The 24,809-nt window shown below is 45.3% G+C and overlaps 2 protein-coding genes across 9 annotated transcripts in view; both read right to left on the bottom strand.

Moving 5' to 3' along the window:
• The window catches only part of ARSG (arylsulfatase G), a 120,308-nt gene extending 115,318 nt beyond the window's left edge, over nt 1-4,990 (bottom strand). For 2 of the 5 annotated variants that reach the window (XR_014165332.1, XR_014165333.1), the window contains exon 1: nt 4,450-4,977. The gene's annotated coding sequence lies outside the window, so the exon portion shown is untranslated. Of the gene's footprint in view, nt 1-4,449 lie in introns of all 5 variants that reach the window. The other 3 variants (XR_014165330.1, XR_014165331.1, XM_081899738.1) reach the window with 3 other exon arrangements.
• A 2,166-nt stretch (nt 4,991-7,156) lies between these two features.
• Nucleotides 7,157-24,645, bottom strand: AMZ2 (archaelysin family metallopeptidase 2). Of its 4 annotated transcripts, none has more exons than XM_081899854.1 (7): nt 24,549-24,645; nt 19,521-19,803; nt 17,184-17,357; nt 14,873-14,998; nt 11,933-12,099; nt 8,076-8,252; nt 7,157-7,311 (listed from the first exon to the last, which is right to left on the bottom strand). In XM_081899854.1, the coding sequence occupies exons 2-7, from the start codon at nt 19,801-19,803 to the stop codon at nt 7,165-7,167; spliced, it is 1,074 nt and encodes a 357-aa protein (XP_081755980.1). In that variant the 5' UTR covers nt 24,549-24,645; the 3' UTR covers nt 7,157-7,164. The 4 variants fall into 4 exon arrangements, with proteins under 4 accessions (XP_081755980.1, XP_081755979.1, XP_081755981.1 ...); XM_081899853.1 differs by lacking the exon at nt 24,549-24,645 and adding an exon at nt 23,967-24,319; XM_081899855.1 differs by lacking the exon at nt 24,549-24,645 and adding an exon at nt 23,683-23,702.
• Nucleotides 24,646-24,809: the final 164 nt, after the last annotated feature.

The following is a 24,809-nucleotide window of genomic DNA, read 5'->3' as shown; positions in this document are numbered from 1 at the left end:
AAGCTGAAGTTTCTACCACAATGAGACGACTTCTATTCTCACCATCCCACACCTTGGTCTCCGCCACGTATCAGCCAGCTATCAGGCGCAGCCGTCACAACCACCTGTCACAGGAGGGGTCACTCCAAGCAGGGGAACAGCTCGGCTACTTTTTCTGGCCAAAAGCGAATCCAATGGCCCCGCCAGAGTACAGAACTTGTAGCAGACGCACACCCCTCTCCCACCCACAAAGACACTCGCATTAACTTAAGTGGACAACTCTGCACAGGCAGAGTTTAAGTGAATGGGGAAATCCACTTGTGCATAAGTCCTGCATGCCCGTTAACAACATGAATCTCTAGATTGGTTGTACAAGCGTCAAACTTCTTTCCCCCATGCTATAAAGCTGTAACATTGATAACGGCATTACAAAGTAGAAGCACTTTCTGGTTGGAGTAAAATAGGTGTACAGCATATGCATGGGACTGCCAAATGTTTGGCCATTAAACAAAATGCTTCTCCCCCAACCCTCAATATCCTTTGGGGGGAAAGATTTGTTTTCCAAGCATCCTTTTGTTGATCACCTATTGCTAGCCACTTGATTGAAGCACCCGCTTTTGATGGCCTCGCTAGCTCATCTTCAGCAAGTCACAAGCTGCCACCTTCAGTTTCTTATCTTTATAGTAAGAATGATTGCTATCTTCATTATTGGTAATATTTCTATCCTTCCCTTCCTTCCAAAGGACCTGCTTCACTGAATTGTGATGATGAAGAGGATTACTGCCCCATGGCTTCTATGTTAGAAGCACTACATAATCAAGTGTGATGGTCTTTATTAATACAGAGAAGTCCTTATTAAACTGTCTGCATTCTTATTAGTTACAGCAGACCAATTCACAGTCCCCATATGCTCAATGGTATCGTGGAGATGTGGAGGTCTGAAAATAAGGAGGAGCATTTTTCCAGGCTTTGAGGGGCTTTCACATACACACAGATTGGAGGATGTTCTCATTCATTCAAAAAGGAGGGAACAAATCTATATTACGGGGGAGGGGGAACAGATGCGCAAACTTGGTTGATGGGTAGCTTTATCTGTCTAGTGGCGCTCCCATCCCAAGACCAAATTGCTGTATTTACATAACTGTAAGGAACGTCCAATGCTTATTCACATCTCTAAAACAAGAAAAATGTATCCTGTCCAATCTTTTGATTCCTTAAAATGTTGTTCCTTTAAAGCCATAACAAAATATTCATTTCACTTGAAGCATTCTTTTTAAAACTTTAAATGTGTGGCAGATTTTAGTATGCAGGTGTGAATTTTAGGAAGGAAGGGGAAAAGAACATTAATTACAAAAAGATCTTCAAACGTATTTGCTTTGCAGAAATTCTCATTAAATACACATAGGGTGTAAGGCTAGAGAGAGCAGGCTTTGCTTTAAAGAGGCTAGAGAGTTCCCTCTAGTGTGCTGTTCTAGAAAATATTTACTTATATTAATACATGTTGTGGGCACCACAAATACAAAGAATATTCTTTAGGCTGTAAGAAGTTACATACACACCCTTGGTGGAATTTAACTAACTTTTACTCAGAGTTTGATCCATTAACTTAAACAGGTCTACTCTGAGTAAAACTTGGTTGACTATCACATCTAAGTTCATCTATCCCATCAAGCTTTCAGAGTTTTTCTTGGGGGACTGGCTGCCAATTCACTCCAAACTAAGCAGGATTTTACTGACTTCACTGGTTCCTCCAGAGATCCCTTCCCCACATCTAGCAGATCAAGACCGGTAGACCCATGAGCTATATGGCTGGCCTCTAAAAGCCACACTCCGCAACCAGAGGGTTCAATAACACATCTTCACATTTCATGCTGCCTTGTAGCAGACCAGGCTATTTGTCCCATTAGGCCAGGAGTGGCAAACTTTCGGCTCTCAAATTTCAGCAGCGACGCTAAAAATTTATAAACCCCACCCCACACTCCATTCTACTGCATTGTTGTGGCACCCCTGCAGTGCGGCAATCAAGCTGTACCAGTCACGTTACCCTAAAACCAGCTCTGAGCCCAGACCGCCAGGGGCTCTGGCAAGGGTATTTTTATATCATCTACTACCTGGTCCTTTTAAACTAGAGATGCCACTGATCTACATGCAACGTACATGCTCTGCTACTGAGATACAGAATCTCCCCCCCCCCAATGCCAAGCAAGCCCACCAAGACAGAAGTGAAGCCCAAACCCTGCTGGATTACTTTAAAACCTGCTTTTTTGTTAGTTTCGTGGGGTTTCCCAGGATCTGGCCATATTGGCAGGTCACAATAAAATCCAATGTTGCTTTTGTTTTTCCTTTGTGGCAAGCAATACTTCGTTTTAACATTTTCCTCTTGAATTCACCTTTTCTTCAGGAACAAGCCTGGCAAGCATTTGCAGCTGAATAAAAACAGAGCTAGGTTTTTTTGGGGAAACACTTCATCCAATTCAGCAACACGTTAGTCCATACTGTAGGCTATAATGACAATGCAATACATTGTGGAAGGCCATAACGAGCAGTGCATACTAGCTCATGCCAGGAATTAGGCAGGAAAAGCCTAAATTTCACGGGTCCCTCAAACGAAACAGCCCTGGGCTGAGTTAAATATACAGATGAATGCTTTCTTTGTACAAACCAATTAAACTGGCCCTGTCAGCTGTCACTTTTCACTTCCTGCTTGCAATGTAGAAAAAAAGTTACCAAATATTGATCTCAGACAGAGATCAGTTACACCATAGTTCTTTACCATTTTAGTATGTTCATGTGTATATATATATATCCTAGCGCAGAACCTGAATATTAGGGAGTGAGGTTTCAGGTGGGAGGACACCAGCAGCACCTCCTGTTCTCCAGGAGGTCACTGTAGAGGCATTTGGAGGGGGGTTGTTGAAGAGGCGGCAGCGGCAGATCTGTCTTCCAAGGTGTGCCCCACAGCTGCAGAAGCAGGTGATGCGTTCCTTGGAGCCGGGTCTGCTGCCCTTGTAGATCACACCATCCAAGGTGTTCCTTTCACCTTGCATCGTGGGTGGGGCGGCCCTGTTCCTAGGAGCAGATTTAAGGGAACGCAACCAGTTCGGTTGCACCGGGCGTGTATCCTTGTGGGGCGCTGCTATGGTGCAGAATGGAAGGCGAGTGGCACTAGATTGTGGCTTCCACACGACTAAAACTTTGACTTGCTGCTCGCAAAGCAGTTGCTCTGTAACTGACCCACGGCCCTACCATATCTATCTACAGTGGTACCTCCGGTTAAAGAAGCTTCAGGTTGCAGACGCTTCAGGTTACAGACTTCGCTAACCCAGAAATAGTTCCTCAGGTTAAGAACTTTGCTTCAGGATGAGAACAGAAATCGTGCAGCAGGCCCCATTAGCTAAAGTGGTACCTCAGGTTAAGAACAGTTTCAGGTTAAGAACGGACCTCCAAAACGAATTAAGTTCTTAACCCGAGGTACCACTGTATCCAGATCTATGTATGTGAAAAGAAAGAAAACCAGCTTAATGCATCAGTTGGCAGAGAGTATATTTGGGGCTGACTCTGCTCCAACCTGAGCACGACAACAGGAGAGGGGCTTCAACGCGACGTTTTCTGTTTTTCCTTGTCAGAGGCGGACGGGAGAGGAAACACCCCCTAAAACCACGCGGGGAAAGTAGGGGGCGGTAAGGGAACCCTCCTATTGCGTCAGCGCGCTACGTACCGCGAGCTGCGCCCCGCCCTCTACGCGCCGGGCATCGGGGCCAGCTGGGCGGGCAGAGAGAAGCATGGCTTCCCAGGCAGGCTGCGTAGCGGCGGAAATTTCCATTGCGCCGCCCTGCACCGGAAGCGCCGCACTCCGCCTTCCATTGGCTCCCATCCCCAGCGACGATTTTGAAGCGATTGCGGACGCGAAACCTCCACGCCCCCCAGTTGGAGTTGGCAAAGCTTGCTTAAGAGTAAGCAGGAGATCTGGCTACACATTGCCACCCCAATCCTATTGAACCCCCCACCCCCTCCCCAGAACATCATGATCTCCTGGATTGCCACAAAAACCCACAAGAGCTTGCTTTGGGGGTAGATATCTCGATGCATCCCTTCCTCAGGCTGGCCCCATACTAAAGAGGCCAGGGCACCGACTCCTTCAACAGATGCGTGCAGAAGAGGGAATAGGAGCAGGTGTAGCCTGCAGCACACGGCAACGCTAGCTGAAATTCCCTTTGCCTGCAAAGGTGCGGGAGCCCCCGGCCTCTTTTGCATCCGGTGACCGGACCCTTCCTTCTGCATCCCTCCCCGATTGTTTACGAGACACTTACAAAACCGCCCTCTCCCTCGGAAAAGGCTGGCGGCTGCTAAATTGCTCGTGCCACTCAGGATCGGTCCCACCCATCACTCGGCTTGTCCCCTGCAAAATCTGCAAATCCCCGCTCGCACCCCCAGCAAAGACAGCCTGCCCCAAAGGGGCAATTCACTCACAGGTCTGCGTCGCTGAGTTACCCCACCGCTGCTGCTGCTGCAGGCGCCGCTCGCTCCCACGTTGCACGGTTCGCGGCCCGTGTGAGCGCGGGCTTTGCGCCGCCCCTTTCCCCGATCCTGGACCAATGGGGACCTTCCCTCTAAACTCCCGAGCTCGGCGAATCCGCATTGCTCCGCTTAACGCAACGCCTTTGGGCAAGGCGAAGTTGCAAGTGGTCGTTGTCTCCCTGCGCAGGCGAGATTTTGCGAGGCCGGCGATGCAGTGAGCAGCAGGGACGCCCGTGGGCGCTTTGCAGGAGAGATCTCCGAAAGCCGTGGCCTGCGCAATGCCGCTGCCCTCATGCTCCAGGAACTTGCTTCCGGCACGAAAGCTGAGCCGGGGCACTCCGACCGGCTATCCGCGAACCTATTTGTCGCACCAGGCTGCAGCCGGGGCAAGATCCGAGTGCCTCAGCGCACGTGCAGCCGGCACTTCCTGGATCAGCCACTTGCGGCGCAGTGCAGAGAAGGCAGCCACGCCCACCCGCACTTTAATAGGCACCACCTGCTTCCAACGCGCCTCTTGTTTGTTTTGCAAACTGTGGCACGATCCTGTGCACGTTTACCCAGGAGTAAGTCATTGACAGGAGTTTACATCCGTACAAGCATGCATACGATTGGGCTGTACACTGTTACTAAATAACCAGTGCGTCCTAGGATAGCGTAAGTGCAACATCCTCTATTGATCATTGATCAAAGTAGTGCAGCCAGAGACACTTCGATCTAAAGGGACCCCTGACCATTAGGTACAGTCGTGGCCGACTCTGGGGTTGCGGCGCTCATCTCGCTTTATTGGCCGAGGGAGCCTGCGTACAGCTTCCGGGTCATGTGGCCAGCATGACTAAGCCGCTTCTGGCGAACCAGAGCAGCGCACAGAAACGCTGTTTACCTTCCCGCCGGAGCGGTACCTATTTATCTACTTGCACTTTGACGTACTTTCGAACTGCTAGGTTGGCAGGAGCTGGGACCGAAAAATGGGAGCTCACCCCGTCGTGGGGGTTCGAACCGCCGACCTTCTGATTGGCAAGTCCTAGGCTCTCTGGTTTAACCCACAGCGTCACCCTCGTCCCTTTTTTGATCTGTTATAGCTGAACCCTATCTTGCCCATACAGTGGTACCCCGGGTTACGGACGCTTCAGGTTACAGACTCCACTAACCCAGAAATAGTACCTTGGGTTAAGAACTTTGCTTCAGGATGAGAACAGAAATCGTGCGGCGGCAGCAGGAGACCCCATTAGCTAAAGTGGTACCCCAGGTTAAGAACAGTTTCAGGTTAAGAACGGACCTCCAGAATGAATTAAGTTCTTAACCCGAGGTACCACTGTATATCCCTGCTGGGTGCTGCTCAGATAAGCCACTGCAGAGAGCACCACATGCCCCAGAAGTGCGCTACTTTGTACTAGAAATAGGGCTTTTAGTGTTGCTGCTCCAGCCCTTTGGAATTGGTTACCAGCTGAGATCAGACAGATCTCAGCTGTTGAGGATCTTTTTGTTCAAGAAGGCTTTCCCTGAATTGTGACCCAATCTAATTTTGGAATACTATTTGTAAAATTAATAGAAATGGTTTAATGCTTTTTTAAAAAGAATTTTTATAGAGTTTGTATTATAGAGCACAAATCAAACAGGGAACCAGTCAGAGGGCCTTCTCTGTAGTGGCACCCGCCCTGTGGAACGCCCTCTGATCAGATGTCAAAGAAATAGACAACTCTCTGATGTTTAGAAGACATCTGAAAGCAGCCCTGTTTAGGGAAGTTTTTAATGACTGATGTTTTAATGTATTTTTAATCTTTTGTTGGAAGCCACCCAGAGTAGCTGTGGAAACCCAGCCAGATGGGCGGGGTAAAACAAACAAACAAACAAATAAATAATATTAACAATGAAGGGTGGACTATGAATCTTTCATATAAGTAAAAATAATCCTTAACTCTCTGAACAACTCCAACTATTAGAGAATTTAAATTGATTGCATAGCTAAAAACTATGTACCTGTATGTTTTAGTTTAACGGATTCAAGACAGGCAGTGTTGTCTGTTCAGTCTACTCATCTTAAGGAAAATTCCCACTACCTTCAGATGATGGACACATCAATCCTCATAAACATTCATTTGAAACTAAATGCTGATTTCAATGGATATTGCTGCTGAAACCTCACTGTTCCTGACTTTTAGCTTTATAATAGGTAACTCACAGAACTGAGGCAATGAAAAGCTAAGGTTTACTTGATCCATCTATATTGTATGAATGTTCCCTGATTAAAAAAAAGTTGTGTACATTACTCTGTGCCAAAGAGCCATTGCTTGTTTTAGAATTCCAGGTTTTCAAGGTATGTAAATGTTACACAACTGTCCTGCAGGTAGATATTGGTAAGACTGCCAATCAAAAGGGGGACAAGTATGAATCTCTGGTGTTAGTTCTTTGGATTTCAACGTAGCTGAAGTATTTTGAAATGTTTTATAGAGTTTTCTCTGATAGCTCAGAACAAAGAATTAAAGTAAGTAGCAAGGGGAAACCTTGCTCACAAAATAAACTCACTAAACCTTTAAGGACAAGTTGTTTAGTTTCTAACGAAAGAACTAAACAAATCATTCATTCGTTCATCATCATCTCATATTTTAGCAGCTGCCCACCACTGAAATAAGAGTGTTCACTTTAACATTACCTACACCCCAAAGGATTTTACTTCTGTAGAACTTCTAGGCATTTGGAAATCCAGTCATAGCTTTCTTTAAATGCTTCCAAAGGTTTCTGCAAACTTGGCCTTGCTTCACTGCTAAGCCCTTCTTCTGTTCCAGTAGCTTCTTCCTCCATCCATTTCTGCAGTGCCTAGGAGAAAGCCAAACACTAACTAAAAGTCTTATATAAAATGGTCGTGTCAAATAAAATAAACAGTTAAGATAAACCAATTGGTTTGGCATGGAACCATGATTATGCACCAACAATGACTTCTTTTGTGCATTCTTTTTGACCACAGCTTTCTCCAGGGCCTTTCAGTTTATTTGTGCTTTTATTTGTTGAAGATAAGAAGACAAAGAGAAGCAAAGAAACAAACCGTAGCAGAAGAAACACAAAGAAATATTTCTTCAGGCTGTGTGTGGCAGATCTGTGGATTTATCTCCTCATAAAGAAAATAGTGTGTTAAAATATAACCAGTTCTTAAGCAGTTCAGTGGCTTATTGACATTCACCTCTCAAAATCTAGGGTGGATCTGGGTTGAGGACTGAGAATCCTCAACAATCTAATCTCACAATCTGTACAGGGTTGTTTGTACAAGGAGGCAGTGTGGGATGGGGGTCACAGAGGAGAAAGTGATAACTCGTCTCTTAAGTTATTTCATTTTCAACATTGTTATGCTGTCCCATAAAAAAGTTCTCTGTGTGGTGTACAATAAATAAGCAAAAAATACTTTATCTGTTAAATACAAATGAGATGTAAAATCAAAAGCTACATTAAATGTACACACCCCCAACCCATAAGTTGAGAGCAGCCTGTAGTAGTTCCTACTGTGGGGTAACACTTGCCCATGTTTAGTTTTAGAGTAAAAGGCAAAAAGGATGGATTCTCCAACCTGAATGGCAATCTTTTTGTACCTTGTATCTTTCCAGAATGTTGAAGCCAAGGGCAGACTGTAGCTTGCGCAGACAAATGGGGCAAAGGTCCAATGGGCGTCGGTCCGATTCCTCCAAATGGTTGGAGCCCTGCATGATGCATTCTAACCACTGGCAGTGATGCAGCCCAAAGATGTGCCCAATCTCGTGAGTCAGGGTCTGAAACACAGGACCAAATGAAACAAGGAACAATTGGAGCGTGTGTTCTAAGGACCTGACATTCCCCGTGGCACTACATATAGGATAGGGAAGCTTTTTAATGTATGATGTTTCTATATATATATTGGAAGCTGCCCAGAGTGGCTGGGGCGACCCAGTCAGGTGGGAGAGGCACAATCAATCAATCAATCAATCAATCAATCAATAATAAGTACTGTATTGTTAGCTCTTTTCCAAGACAAGGTATACACTTAACGGTGATAAAATTCTTGCTCTTTCAGGGAACTTGAACTTGCTGTTACGCAGAGCATTACGCAATAAAAGGTAAAGGTACCCCTGCCCGTACGGGCCAGTCTTGACAGACTCTGGGGTTGTGCGCCCATCTCACTTAAGAGGCCAGGGGCCAGCGCTGTCCGGAGACACTTCCGGGTCACGTGGCCAGCGTGACAAAGCTGCATCTGGTGAGCCAGAGCTGCACACGGAAACGCCGTTTACCTTCCCGCTGGTAAGCGGTCCCTATTTATCTACTTGCACCCGGAGGTGCTTTCGAACTGCTAGGTTGGCAGGCGCTGGGACCGAGCAGCGGGAGCGCACCCCGCCGCAGGGATTCGAACCGCCGACCTTTCGATCGGCAAGCCCTAGGCGCTGAGGCTTTAACCCACAGCGCCACCTGCGTCCCTGCATTACGCAATAAACCCTCCCAAAACAAAACTTGATATTTTCACTTCCCCAACAAAAACAGTTTATGTATCCTGCGCACAGTAGCTTCCACAGGAAAGGCTTGCTTATGCAGAGCTCCAGCCACATCTGCTTCCCAGTTAAACAAAAACAGTTAACTGTGAGCTGACTACAGGTTCGTCCGTGCTTCCGCTTATCCCACAATTTCTAGGCATGGGTCTGAGCAGTTCTTCATTTGCCCTACCGCTTTCCCCGAGAAAACCCCCAGTTTACTGCTGAATCGGAACAAACACCAATCTGCAGGGGGGAAAGTCCAATTGACATTTGTTCCAAATCAGTGTTAAACAATGGGTTATCCTGAGGGAAAGCAGGGTGGATGAGCTTCATTGCCTTAAGAGGGAGGTGAACTGAGCGGCCTATTCTGAGAGGTTTCGTGTAGCCAAAGTAAAGCAGCACATCCAAGCAACATGAGCCTCCCAAACACCACACACAAGACAGAAATGTCGAACTCCTAATAAGACTAAATAAATAAATCATGTATTTTTCTGGAGCTCTGCTAAACATCCAGTTTGTTATTCTAGATCCAAATACTCCCTTGCTAGGGCTAGGCCATCAAGCCACAGTGATGTGACAAAACTGGGATTACTGTATATCATCATTTTGGTTTACTGCCAGCAACAAATATTTTTTTTTGTGGTTGTATGCCTTTTAAAGGTTGGCGGTTCGAATCCCTGCGGCGGGGTGCGCTCCCGCTGCTCGGTCCCAGCGCCTGCCAACCTAGCAGTTCGAAAGCACCTCCGGGTGCAAGTAGATAAATAGGGACCGCTTACCAGCGGGAAGGTAAACGGTGTTTCCGTGTGCGGCTCTGGCTCGCCAGAGCTGCGATGTCACGCTGGCCACGTGACCCGGAAGTGTCTCCGGACAGCGCTGGCCCCTGGCCTCTTAAGTGAGATGGGCGCACAACCCCAGAGTCTGTCAAGACTGGCCCGTACGGGCAGGGGTACCTTTACCTTTACCTATGCCTTTATATATATATATATATATATATATATATATATATATATATATATATATTTGCTTTCGTAGATTTTCACGGGTACAGGAATGCAGGTTTTGGTGTCCTCGGGTGTCTTCCCGTGTAAAAGTTGGGGTGTCTAGGCGACGTTTCGACGAGGTCTCACTCGTCCGGTCATCGCAAACCTGTACATGGAACACTTTGAAACCAATGCTTTAGACAAGTCAGAACACAAACCCAAACTTTGGCTCAGATATGTTGACGACACCTTTGTAATTTGGCCACACGGGAAGGAAAAACTGGATAGCTTCCTCACACATCTCAACAGCCTACACCCCAAAATACAATTCACTATGGAAATAGAAGCCAACAACCAACTTCCCTTCCTTGACGTCCTAATCTACAAAAAACCTGATGGCTCCCTAGGACACACTATCTACCGGAAAAAAACACACACCAACCGCTACTTACATGCACAATCACACCACCACCCTGCACAAATAAACTCCGTAGCCAAGACTCTCATCTCCAGAACCAAACGCCTGGCTGACAAAGACCACTTGACAACTGAGTTACAGAATCTCTCAAATGTGTTAATTGCCAATGGATACCAGCAAAACAGGGTTACGAAGCTAATCCAAAAAGAAACACCCCCCAAAAACCAAGACACAGAAGAAAACAATGGCATGGCCCTCCTTCCTTATATCAAGGGCACTACAGATAAAATTAGCAAAATCCTCCATAAACACAATATCAAAACAGCCTTTTGCACCAACCAAAAAATAGCCAATATCCTCAGAAACCCCAAGGATAAAATCCAGTTGGAAAACCAAGGGGTCTATGAAATACCCTGCAAAGTCTGCCCAGCCACGTACATTGGACAAACAAACAGACGAATAAATGCACGTATCGCAGAACACAAGAATGCCGTCAAAAAAGAAGAAAAAACTTCCTCTCTTTTCCAACACATGAAAGAAACAGGACACGAAATTAATTTTGCAGATTCCAAATTGCTCTTTAACATGGAACATCACCACAAGAGAATAATCATGGAAGCCATCGAGATAGAGAAACACCCTCACAACATGAACAAGCGTGACGACACATCCCGCTTGCCAGACATCTGGAAATTAGCCCTCCCCACAAAAACTGACACCAGATCCAGAGGCACACAGAACGCCATCACCAATCAACCACACCAGACCCAAACCCAGACCCTCTCCACAGATAAATTACAGACACCATCCAGTAGCCAAACCATGGTGGCACCTCCGGATGCTGCACCCCCCTGCAATCCCTACACAGATCTGGCTGACACAGGCCACAAAACCACAGCTCGCCCCTATACACGAAGCCAAGCCAGAGCACAACTAAGTGCAGTACAGCCATCTTCTCAGAAAAACTCTTCACAAAGTTCAAGAGGTCAAGACACAAAGACTTTAGCAACTAATCCACACCTAATGACCCACCTAAGTGGTACTCAGGATATCACTCAAGAAATCACTCAAGATATCCCTCAAGTAATTAAGGAACAAAAGAAGAAAAGGCACACTAGCCTGGGAACTTCCTCTCTGCCCAGAACATTGGAGGCTATACACCACACCCCCTCAACAGTATTTATAGGAACTCAAACACTGAGATCCTGCTCTGTTCCAGTAACAAGAAGCCGAAAGCACCAGCCTGAAGATGACGAGTGAGACCTCGTCGAAACGTCGCCTAGACACCCCAACTTTTACACGGGAAGACACCCGAGGACACCAAAACCTGCATATATATATATATATATATATATATATATATATATATATATATATGGAGTATAGAAATGGCCTTAAAGAAGTAAAATAAATAAACAGTGTCAAGTCCACTTACTTTAACGGAATTAAAGTATTAAAGGAAATTAATTAAAGAATTAAAGGAAATGTGACTAAAACACAATTTCATTTAGATGTGGAAATGTAGTGCCAGGAATCTGAAGCACACCCACTTTGCAGGACCTCAGAAGCAGCTTGCTTGTGATCTCAGGGGTATAGTAGCCATCAAACACGGAATAGTCAGATGGAGGAAGCTTCTTTGTAGTCTTCAGTGTGCCTTTGTAGTTTGCAGTGTAAAAGTCGCTGTCATACCTGGCAAAGCTGAAGATCCCCATTCCTTAACAATGCAAAGAGGAAATCAAATTAAGACTCCCACGAAGGGCAGGCGGCTGTGGTGACAGGGTAATAGCACCAAAATGCTGAATATACTACTGGAAAAGCAAGTACAATACTTCTAGAAAGTCAGAAATGAGGCTTCCTCCCCTCTTCCACCTAGAAGTGACATGGGGGAAACTTACCCATAGGCCCCTGTTGAGATCAGTCCAGCTACAAAAATGTTCTTGCTCAGACACGTGAGCTTCATAAGGTCCTAAGGTCTCCCTAGAACTCCTGGGGCCAGCTGTGGCTTCACAGCAGTCATCTCTAATTTGAATTCCAAGTTTGCTGTGGGAATGGAACATGTACGACTAAGGTCAGGCTGAGAAAGCATGGGTGGGGCTGGGAGTAACCACAGAACTGCAACCCCACTGCAGCACCCACCTTTAGCTGCAACTTGCTTCAAGCAAGTTGATGGATAGCATTTTTATTTTATTTTTACATTTGAATCCTAAAGGTAAAGGTACCCCCGCCCGTACGGGCCAGTCTTGCCAGACTCTAGGGTTGTGCGCTCATCTCACTCTATAGGCCGGGAGCCAGCGCTGTCCACAGACACTTCCGGGTCACGTGGCCAGCGTGACAAGCTGCATCTGGCGAGCCAGCGCAGCACACGGAACGCCGTTTACCTTCCCGCTGGTAAGCAGTCCCTATTTATCTACTTGCACCCGGGGGTGCTTTTGAACTGCTAGGTTGGCAGGCGCTGGGACCGAACGACGGGAGCACACCCCGCCGCGGGGATTTGAACCGCCAACCATGCGATTGGCAAGTCGTAGGCGCTGAGGCTTTTACCCACAGCGCCACCCGCGTCCCATTTGAATCCTACCCCTACCCTTCCTCTAAGGAGCTCATTACTGTCATGTAAGAGTTAAGGGAGTCAGGTGAAGGGAGGACAGGCCTCCTGCACTTTTAATAGTTTGTGTAGAGATGGGAGTTTTAGCAAGTGTACTTGCATTACTGAATTTCCTACTGAAATGGTCTCTCGTGTGTGACTAATAAAGTTGCAGGAGTCCAGCCCTCTTCTGAATCTGGCCACTCTCCTCTTACCTTAGGGAAATGACTTGCTCAAAACTCAAACCACTTCATCGCACTCAAAGGAAATTTGTATTTTGCATAGATTTGTATGGCCCTCCTCTGAACTTGGTAAGCGCTGTTGTTCCTTAGCACACCTCAAGGTGGTGTGTTGCAAAGGTCAGAGTTTCAGGAAGGGGGTGGTAGGTTTTATCATGAAAATGATACAGGAGGAAATGGATATCCCTGACATCTATATCTATATCTGAGTGTTGTTGTCCCCCGAGTTGCTTTTTGCAAAAATGAGAAGAGATCCAATCTTGCCTAGTTTTATCCTCATGGTCCAGAATGCCCTACTGTCCTAGACAGCACAGGAGACTTCATTCTAAAACTGTTTTGTATGTGCTATTGCCACCCCTCTGTGGTCAAGAGATGTACTGCAACCCTCTTGCAAATCCTCCCTCCCTCTGCACTGTTTATTGGACCTTTATTGAATCGAAAGAACCCAGCAGAACCTTTTCAAAAGAATAATTCATTTTCACAACACCAAGCTGGAAATTCTGCAGAAACATCTATCATCTCCGGTTTGAAATCCACTGTCCGGATGGGATAGGAAGGAAAAGCCCAGTTGCTCTAGTGCAGGCACAAACCAGCAGGAATTTCACAACAATCTGCACAGCCATATTCATTGCAGGTTCATACTAGCATGGGGCCTTAAAAGTTTCTGTTCAGCTTACTTATAGTTACTGCCAGTGCCTTAAATGTGAAGAGGCTGGCTCCGCCATTCAAAGGCTGGGAAGGTAGGGAACGATGTACATCAGATTGTGGAGAAACTCAACCCCCAACAGCCCTAGCCAAGAAGGCCAATGGTCAGGGATGATGGCTGGAGAGCCACAGGTTTCTGACTCCTCATCTACATAGTCAGAGCCATGCTGGATCTGCACAAAGGCTTCTAGGATCCTGTGTGAGTAAATAATGCCATTAATCTATTCCAGAAGGCTCTGTGCTGTGTGGAGGACATCCTTCATTCTCACAAGCTAAGCTCTGCTATCATGGCCATGCAGTCATGCATCACACCCTGTCCTCGAGTGGGATGACTGCAGCTTCAGAGTTGGACTTCAGCTTGCCAGAAGGAAAGATGCCAATCTGAATTCCATCTGTGGCAAAGTTTAACACTGACTACACAGGGTTGGCAGCGGAACAGGATGTGCAGCACAGCTCCCTCAGAAGCAGCCTCAATTTTCAAAGCTTTCTTTCTTCCGCATCATGTGCACTGATAAATAAGAAATGCTTTCTCCTCAATGTGTGTTGTATTTTAATATATAAATACATATACCAAAATAAAAAGCGCACTTCTGGAGCAGCCCCACTGCTCAAAAAATAGTTGGCTTGTAGTCAGTTTTACAGTGGTACCTCTGGTTACCAACTTAATTTGTTCCGGAGGTCTGTTCTTACCTGAAACTGTTCTTAACCTGAGGTACTACTTTAGCTAATGGGGCCTCCCGCTGCCACCGCCGCACAATTTCTGTTCTCATCCTGAGGTAAAGTTCTTAACCTGAGGTACTACTTCCGGGTCAGCGGAGTCTGTAACCCGAGGTGTTTGTAACCCGAGGTACCACTGTACTGATGTTTTGTGCAAAGACAGAAGCTCATTATCAAATTAAAGTCATAGTCAAATTAAAGTTATAGTCTTGATGACTTGATAAAGCAATAAACAATGTATATCCCTTCAGTCAAGGAGGCTTGGCCAAAGACGAAATTCCAGGAGTCCTTTGGGTAAAGATCTATCATGGTTACTCCCACAATACAAAAAGCATCCTTTGGCTTTTTTTTCTTTAGGTAACTCAAGAGGTGACCTGTATGAACAACAGACGTAGGTCTCTCTCAGCAGAAGCAAAAGGACAGGAGATTGTAAATGCTCTAAAACAGTGACAGCATAACCCAGAATTCCAGATGGCTTTTGGAGCTATCTAGTTCTATTAAAATTAATGTGACATTTGCAATGATAATAAGTAGAGATATACAGGGGGGGAAAACCTATGGGAGAGAGCAGGGCAAAGAGATTTCCTTTATTGTGCCCTCCAGTATGTCTCCTCGCTTTTGGAAGTGTTTTTTTTTTGGCTTGATGGAAGAAGGCCCAGGATCTGAAAGCTCTCAAGTCCCTGTGATGGCTTACAATCATAGGGCTGTAGAGTTGGAAGGGACCCTGAGGATATCTAGTCCAACCCCCTGCAATGCAGGAATAGGCAGCTGTCCCACATGGGGATGGATCCTGCGACCCTGGTGTTATCAACACCACGCTCTAACCACTGAGCCTACCGCATTTAGAATGCTTCTGACCCAGGGGAGGCAAATTCTGCTCATCCCTTTGTAAGCGCTGAAGTCATCGTGCAAATTTGTCTTGGGTTCCAGCCCAGGCTCCATGAAACGTTCAGGACTGAAGGGCAACAGGATGAGCCTGCCTTCTCCTTGGGCTTGGGCTGGGCTGGAGGGAAGCAAGAAGTGAGTGTCATGGTTTCCTTTCAGCCGCCCACTTCAAGCACCAGCCAGCTGAGAGCTTATGCCTACACACTTGCTTTCCACACTTGCTTGTGGCCTGTGCCTACACATTGCCCTGTACGCACATTGCCCAGAGACTGCTTTTGGCGGAGGGGAGGGGTGTTCCCAAACCCACTATTTTCCAGCAGCTTTAGAGAGTCTTAATGCTAAGCCATGCTGTACAAAAGGAATATCAGATACCTATGTCCTTTACCTACCACCGAGTTAAGCATTCTCCACAGAGAAAAGCAGCAAAACCAACGAATCTACCACTCGGTTTACCACTAAGCAAATGAAACTGCAGTTTTGTACTCTCCCATTTTGTTTCCGCACAGGCCTCTATCTATAGCGCATGGGGAAGGACACAGCCAGAATTTCCCTCCAGATATAAATAATTTTCAGTTGAAAAGGAATCTAGCCGTCATAACTCTTGCCTACTATCAAGAGTCTACACAACAGATTTTAAGACAGTTATAGTTAATGTGAATAAGATCCAGCCAAATACAGTCCCTGTAGCAATAAGTAATGGTTTGTTGTTATGTGAATAAGCCAGGGAGAGTCACAGAACTGTGCACCCTTCTTCATTTCATCTCCTTATGTGGCATGGAGAACATTGGGAAGTTTTTGCTTCTGCTTGTACCGAAGTAGAGTTTACTATTATGTCAGAACTGAGACAAACTGTGGTTTGCCTTAGCTATGGTTAACTGAAACAAGCATTCTGTGGACCAAGCTAGGTGCTGTGGGGCCTGTCATCTAATCTTCTACGCTTTATTTTTCAAGTTGAAAGCAGCTACAGCAAGATGGAATGGCTCTTGGGGAGAGGGTATTTAACCCTCTCAACCTCCAGTGTTGTTTTCCTGCTTTAAGGCAGCAAACCTATACAGCCAGTTAACTCAGTATGGCTTATTCCTGAGTATACATGTACTGAATAGGACTGTAAATCACAAACACAAGAGCAGCTGCCAGTCAGAGTAGGCTATAATGGGCTGGACAGAGAAATACTCTCAAATCTGAAGAAGCTTCCTAGGTTTTATATTTCTAAGTGTTGCTCTTTGCAACTGGTGTGAATCGCCGGTCACCCTTCTTGCCTTCATGGTTAAGAACTGCACAGAGGAATGACAGGCTCACACGGAAGAATCCCAAAGGCTCAATGCATGAAGCTGACATAAAATCCACGAGAGTTTGAAGACTTTTGGAGTACCTTCTCATTTGCTTTCTGATTACAGCCAGTCATTCAGGAGTAAGAATTCTCAGTGTTCCTACTTGCTAAAAAGAGTGCCATAATGCTATTTTAACACAGCTGAGATTTATAAGCTAGCCCACAGAACTGGCAAAATTGATTTAACACCATGAGAAAGTCCCAATCGGATGCAGGGGTACGCATACCCCTAAACATTTTGTGAATCTAAGTTTGGCCTCATTGAGGGGCAGTATTTCAATATGAGTAGGAAAATGAGAGTACCCCTAAACATTTTTTAAAAGAAAAAAAAGCACTGCTCATACCTGCATGAATCTGCAGATTGTGTGTGTTTTCATTGATCCGAAAGGGGCAACCTGTGTGTGAAACTGGCACTGGTCCTAGGATTCGTACAATCAAGCCGTAGTAAAAGGCTTCACAGTAATCCTTCAGCCATTTCATGTAGACATCTGTGCTAACTCTGGAATCTCCAAAAGAACCTACCAAAAAAACAGTGAAGAAAAGCAGCATGTTATAGCTCCAGCTGTATAGTTCTGCCCCCCTCCCACCTCAAACTACATGAAGAGCTATTGTATACATAGTACCATTTTAAAATATGAGATATGGGTTTGCATTCAATATAGTGCTAAAGAAATGCAAACATTTCTGCTTGAAAAAGAACAATCTTCCCTCTCCTCCCTCCCCGATGTGCTGTCTTAGAAGTTCTTGCAATGCTTTTGAGCAGATTTGGGGAGGGCATGGAGGCGGGGGGGGGAGTCATGTTGTGCTAGCGAGAATCATTGTGCTGGCTTCAGTTACTACATTAATTTAGTTGAATACATCCCATGATTTGTAGTATTTATCTTGTCTGGCTTTAGAATAAGACTCTGAGATGTGCACCATTAGTCTTGTTTTAAAAATGAGGAACAAAGGCAGAGAGATAATGGTTTGCCAAAGACCATCTAATGCAGGAATGGCCAACGTGGTGCCCTCTAGATTTTGTTGGACTACAACTCCCATAAGCCCAAGTAAGCATAGGAAAAGGCCAGAGATAATGGAAGTTGTAGTCTAACATTTGGATGGCACCATGTTGGCTATCTCTCATTTAATAAGTCATAGGGCAGAAGGTTCACAATGCAGAGAAATGTAGACTTATTTATTGGGCAGCAAGCCCCACTGAACTTCTGAGTAAACATGTACACGGTTTATCTGTCTGTTTACATCCCACTGGGCACGATATTTCTCTCCTGCATATTTTGGTAGGGAGAGCCACATTGTCTTGGCTGCCATTCCAAATAGTAAGCCGGGGTGGGGGGGCTGAGATAAAAGTGAAAAGGGGTGTGTTGGCAAAATTATCCAGCACAGTCACAACTGGCTATCAAAGCCAGGAAACATTATCTGAGGGTCAAATTTAGATTTTCCCTTTTTAATGGCATACAAAAAGCAAAAACTCTACAAAGGCAAGCACTCAAAAAGTAGCGAAGGTTAAAATTATGGTTGTATATATGATGCAAGAACACAGCAGACATGCTTAAATTCAATTTATTGCAATGGGATATACCTGTACACTTAAGTCTGTTGATATCAGTGGGAATTTTAAACAAAGTAAACAAAAGTTTGAACTACACTTATATAACTAGGACACCCTTTTTAAAGTTCTTTTGCTCAGCAGTAGAGTGCACACTCCTCTCTGAAATCTTGGAGAACTGCTACCACTCAGTGCAAACTAGAGGTCGGACGACTTTAGGCTTGTGGCCCACCTTGTTTTTTACTAGAACATCAAGAAGCAAAGCCATGTGCAAAATATATACATTAGTTTGAATAAATGAGAGTGACTATAAGCAAACTCTGAGCTTAGGAATTTGTTTTCAATTCTAGAACTCAATTTTGCTCACAGTCCTTTCACAAATGTAAAGAAAAAGAAGGAACATTTTATCATATGTCGTGGGATTGTAAGAAGGTGAAGGGCTTCTGGGAAATGATATATAATGAGATGAAAAAGATGGTGAAATATATGTTTGTTAAGAAACCAGAGGCTTTTCTTTTAGGAATAGTAGGAAATGAAATAAATAGAATGGACTGTAAACTTTTCCAATATGCAGTAACAGCAGCGAGAATATTATTGGCCCAAAGATGGAAACAGGAACAACAAGATCAAAAGTTCATTGAAGACTGGGGAAAATTTTCAGACTATCTGAAATGTGTATGTGATGAGCAAATAACGCTAGTGGGATTTCAAGAGGTTCTGTAAATGATAGAGGACTATTGTATTGATGAAAACTAAGTGTGTGAAGGTTTATAAAATGCAATATAAAATTAGGTTTCGATGCTTCTCATGTACCTCATCCCGATCTACCAATTCCTATGTGTCATGAAACACTTTCTAGACTTCAAAGGATTGGATATACAATAAGGCACATGGTGAGGCTTCACGGGTGTCCTTTGCCAACCAAGTGCACCCCAAAATATGAGTGATATCTGCTGCAATGTCCAAGGGCTCTGTGGTAGATGGGCACAGACCGTTCAAAGTGAAAAGGCTTCCCTGAAGGTGAAAAGCTTGAAAACCCCCGGCTTAATTAGTTCCTATTTAATGACTCATTAAAGAACCTGCCTAGCTTGGTTAGCATGCTTTATTGGCCATAAGGTTCTGTAGGCAGCATTACCAATGGGCTGAACATAAATCCGATTTTTCTGGGGAGTTGGTGTCTTTCTGCAAGGGTCATGATAAAACTGTGCAAAATCCTGGGTGGGTTCTGGGTGTGAGGAGATCCAATCCGACTCAGAATGCAGCGTGATGGGCTTGAAAAGAACACTGCCTGGCCGAAATGCTTCATTTAGCAAACACTTCTCCTTAGGGTTAAACTTCTCATAAAGTTTTGCAAGCTGTGTGTCCTTGGAAACCAGGGCTGCCTTCAGCACCTCCTCAGAATGTTTAATAACCTTCATCTAATGAAAGAGAAAGACGAAGAATGTTACAACATCTGCATTTCACATGCACACTTTTTTTTTATTTTAAACTGTTCCCTTTCTTCCATCGCTCCTCACAAGCTCCTATTATTCCTTTCACGATTAGTAACTAGCCACCCACCAGCCATATTTTGCAGCTTGCTGCTTACTCAGCAACCATTAAGTCCTACATATGCAACATTCAGCTTCCTCATTCCTGTCCTATTTCCATACCCAACCATCATTTCGCAATCAGCTTCTGCTTTTGGACAAGACGAGCATGTGAAAGGCTTGCTACAAACTCAGTTGTCAGCCTAGTTCAATACAATGTTCACTGGGTCACTACATCCCAACTGTCACCAAAAAATAAAAATAAAAAAAATCCAGCCACATTTACATCCGTCTGAAACCCACATTGTACCAAGATCTAGGTGGTTCTTAAATCCAGTTACAATTCATGACGTCTGTCCTAATGAAATCGAAGCAGTGGTTTATTAGACTCGTCACTCTGTCTTCAACCACAGCCCATTCTGAACATCTGAGAAACATTAAACAGCACAGGAAACCCATTCTATCATGAATGGCCTTTTAAAATCACATATTAATGATCAGCAGTGCCATCAGTACAGGATGTTGTGGTATGTTCTTATCTTCCTCTTCTGACATGCGTGTGTTTGGGGCAGGAGGAGGGGAGAGGTGGAGTCAGAGAAGAAGTCCCAGACCCTGAATCTTCCCTAATGAGAACAGCAAGACACACATGGCTTTGAGAACTATCTGTATGATTTACCAATTTGCTCATTTAGGTAGGCGTTTCTGGCTCTGCGTTTTCAGACTATGCCCTCAGAATATTTAGAGGGATGCTATAGGAAAATCCCAGTAGAAAAGCGGCTTTGTATATGTGGCAGTTGAAGATCTATACCATTATGTACTATATTGTCCTTTGTATTCTGAACTGAGAGCTAAGTATATTCTTGAATTGTTATGTAAGATGACTGAAGCAGACTACTGAGTGAAGATCACTTATTTGTTGTCTGACTTGATAAGTTTGTGACAAACAACATGGCAAGATTTGCAGTTGCTACCCAAAAACTAAGAAGAATGTTCATCAAGGATAATATGGTGGGCTGCAAAGATCTGATCATCAATGAAATATGGAAACGTGTGCTTTGGTTTGGATTTTAAGATATACAGGTATATGTATCAATTGGCTAATACTGACTTTTAATGGTGTATCTAGGCACATACCGTATAGCATGGATAGGATGTATACAGTGGTAAAAAAGGTAAAGGTACCCCTGACTGTTAGGTCCAGTCGCGGATGACTCTGGGGTTGCGGCGCTCATCTCGCTCTATAGGCCGAGGGAGCAGGCGCTTGTCTGCAGACAGCTTCCAGGTCATGTGGCCAGCATGACTAAGCTGCTTCTGGCGAACTAGAGCAGCGCACGGAAACACCATTTACCTTCTCACCAGAGCAGTACCTACTTGCACTTTGACCTGCTTTCAAACTGCTAGGTTGGCAGGAGCAGGGACCGAGCAATGGGAGCTCACCCCGTCACGGGGATTCGAACCGCCGACCTTCTGATCAGCAAGCCCTAGGCTCTGTGGTTTAAACCACGCCACCCGCATCCCATGTACACAGGTTTGGTTTAAGAACAGCTTAGTTTATGAACCACTTGGATTAAGAATGCTGTAAACCTGGAAGTAGGTGTTTTGGATTGTGAACTTTGCCTTGGAAGCAGAACATGTTTCGCTTCCTGTTGAGTGTGTTCTATTTGTAAATTGAGTCCCTCGCTGCTATGGGAAAGCACACCTTGGTTTAAGAATGCTTTGGTTTAAGAACAGACTTCCGGAACTGATTAAGTTTGTAAACCAAGGTACCCCTGTATTTATTTGTAGTGATGGTTTGACCATGATGATCCCAAATGATCAGGATGGCCACAACAACAAATAATTTCTATTCTGATTTATATTTTATCTGAGTCTGTTGTAGGTGCCATTAAAAACTCCAGGAAACACCAAAAGATTACTTTAGGTCTGTTCAGGAGCTTGGGCCTGTCCAGTGGAAGTTTAAAGGAAAAAAAGAAGGAAAAAACCATTGACATCTTAACATATCCCAAACTTCTTTCAAAAGTTCTCTCAGTTTCAAAAACAAATTGCTACATGACTTGGGTGGGGAAGAAAAGCTGCTATTTTACACACATATTCCAAAAGCCACCTTGCATGCATGAAGCTAAGGGTTCCAGACTGGGTGTCATGGGAGCACTTCTTAAGGCACACTAGCTTCAACTAATTTTTCAGAGCTTGTTTCCTGAAACAATTTTCTAGAATTTATTGTTTGTTTGCTTATTTAATACGTGTTTCCCTTGCCCTTCCTGCTATCAGAGCTCAGGACACCTTGGCAATTAAAAGCCATAGAAGTCATCATATGAACTTAACCTTAAAAACAGTAACTACTCGTCATGCTCAATACAGTAGAAATAATGGGCTGTCATTCCCAATCACCCTTCCCCAAAGGCTTAGCCAAGTATTTATTTATTTTTACTGTTAGCAAAAAGAAGACAATTATATAGACCAGCCACAGTTCTGTGAAGAAGGTTCTGACAGAACAATGAAGCTGCTTAGCAAACCTCTTCATCATCTATCCTATAAAATATAATTTTGTGCCTATATGAATTTGACAGTGTGCAGTTACCCAGACCCCTTGCTATTTTATTCTGAGCAAATCAGCTGTCATTGCTATACACTTACAAACACATGACAGGACCAGCTTCAGGGGCTCCTTGGGCAAGATGCACCAAATGGGCCCCTTTTCAGAATGGATTTACCTCCTCCTTCCTTCACCCCTCTGCTGACTTCTCACTCTTGTTCCCCGAGAGCAGCCTTTCTCAACCTGTGGGTCCCCAGATGTTATTGGACTACAACTCCCATCACCCCTAGCTAGCAAGGCCAGAGCTCAGGGATGATGGGAGTTGTAGTCCAACAACATCTGGGGACCCGCAGGTTGAGAACCACTGCCCCAGAGGGAAGGCACAAGGCAAGTGAAGGAAGCTGCTCTGTCTTCTCTCAACGGGGACAGGTGAGCAGGATGTGACAGTGAGGAGGAACAGGGCCAGGAGGCGGGGGCAGATGTGTTAGCAGTGGACCGACCGCAGAGATGGGGCCCTCAACAATGCTGCTTTTTGTTGAGATTCCTGCATTGCACAAGAGGACTAGAGGAAATTTAAGGACTATTTGAATAAATATTGTAATATAAAAAATTAGAAATTACTTGAAAGAAATAGGCCTAGGATTAAACTAAGTTATAATTAAATAAATAGGATTTAGAATGCTAACCAAGTCAACCAAGATGCTTAAAAGGTTAGATTTGTGAAGAATTGAGTTTGTTGTTATTGTTTATCTGTTTATTGTTCCTTCCCCCTCCTCCTCCCCCCCGTTTTTGTGTATCATTTTGCTTTGTGGTTTGTGTTATCATTGTGGAAAAATCTAATAAAAAAATTATTTTAAAAAAGAAAAAAAAGTTTCCTGCATTGCAGGGGGTTAGACTAGATGACCCTCGGGGTCCCTTCCAACTCAACAATTCTGTGATTCTCTAACTTTTCAAGAGACTGCATTTAATATTTCAGTTTCCGGCTAAGTGCATGTGCTTTATATTTGACTTGGTTTTGTAATGTTTGGGTTGTTTTATTTGATGTTTTAATATAGATTATAAACTGCTTTGAGATTCCCCCCCTTAAAAATATAGAGAGAATCTCTCTCTCTGTGTGTGTGTCTGTCTGTCCCTGGGAAATGGGGACTCTTGGGAGGGCCTGAGCAGTTTGCACCCCTGACCCAGTACTATACACCACCTCCCTGCCCTGACTCTGACACTTCCATCCTTACCGGAACTCATGGGTGTAGCCAAGGGGGGCAGCTGCCCCCCCCCCAAATCAATCAAAATCAATACATGAGGTTCTGCCCCCCCCGCCCCCCGTAACAAAAGCCTGTCCCCTCCTTAACAAAAATCCTGGCTATGCCCACGCTAAAAGGCCCCCTCACTCCCTCCCTCAAGCGTCGTCCTCGGGGCCCTCTGCTTTGACACCCACACCCAAGCACCTCTCCCCTCACAGCTGAAACCCCAAAAGCAGCGCGCCGCTTCCGCGGGCCGCCACGCAGGCGAGGCCTACCTCCTCAGGCACGCCCCTCTCTCATAGCCGCGGCCCACACGGCCCGGCTCGGCCTGCTCCGCCCTTCCGCGTCGGCCGCGAAGCCCGGCTCGGTTCCAGCCGTTGCCAGGCGGACTGAGAGGGCGGAGGCCGGGCGGGGAGGAGGGCTGGCTCGGGTCTTCTCCAGACGCGAGGGCTCTGCTCCCGGATTCGTAGCCCGGCCGGCCGTGAGGGAAGCAGCAGGCCGGCTGGTCTGCCTTCCTGCCTCAGAATATGCAGGGCCTGGTCGACGGGAGAGATGCTGGCATCCCCGCTTTGGAGTATATATATATTTACGCCTACGCTAAGGCACGGGCATAGGAGCTAACTCCTAGGGCGTCGAGGTCCCTTCGCCCCCCCCTACAAAAAAATAAGATATTTGAGGGGGTCTGCCCCCTCCCCTAAAAAAGTTTGATGGGCATTGCGGCCCAAAGTGGCTGGGGAAACTCAGCCAGATGGGCGGGGTATAAATAATAAATTATTATTGTTGTTATTGTTATTATTATTATTATTATTAAAATGTTGTGGGTGCGCCCCATCATGTGATCGATTATGCAGGTTTACCAGGGCCTCCCCCCGCCCCCAGAATATATTATTCAAGTTGGCACCCCTGGGCACAATGCAGTCGCACGCAGGTACTGAGTGTCTCTAAGCATGTGCCGAGTGCATTTCTCTCAACGCTGTTTAAGGGGGCTGCTGCCATGGGCGTATCCAGGGGACATCCACCTGTCATCCTCCTCTGTCTGGCTCTATCTAGCAAGATGCGGAATGAAATGTCTCCACAAAGCTCTTTTAAATTACTTTCTTTTGACCCCAAGCGCTCAG

This window comes from Podarcis melisellensis (genome assembly GCF_964234715.1).
Source record: "Podarcis melisellensis genome assembly, chromosome: 2".
NCBI lineage: Eukaryota > Metazoa > Chordata > Lepidosauria > Squamata > Lacertidae > Podarcis > Podarcis melisellensis.
The sequence above is the reverse complement of the archived record's forward strand: the minus strand, read 5'-3'. Positions and strand labels throughout refer to the sequence as shown.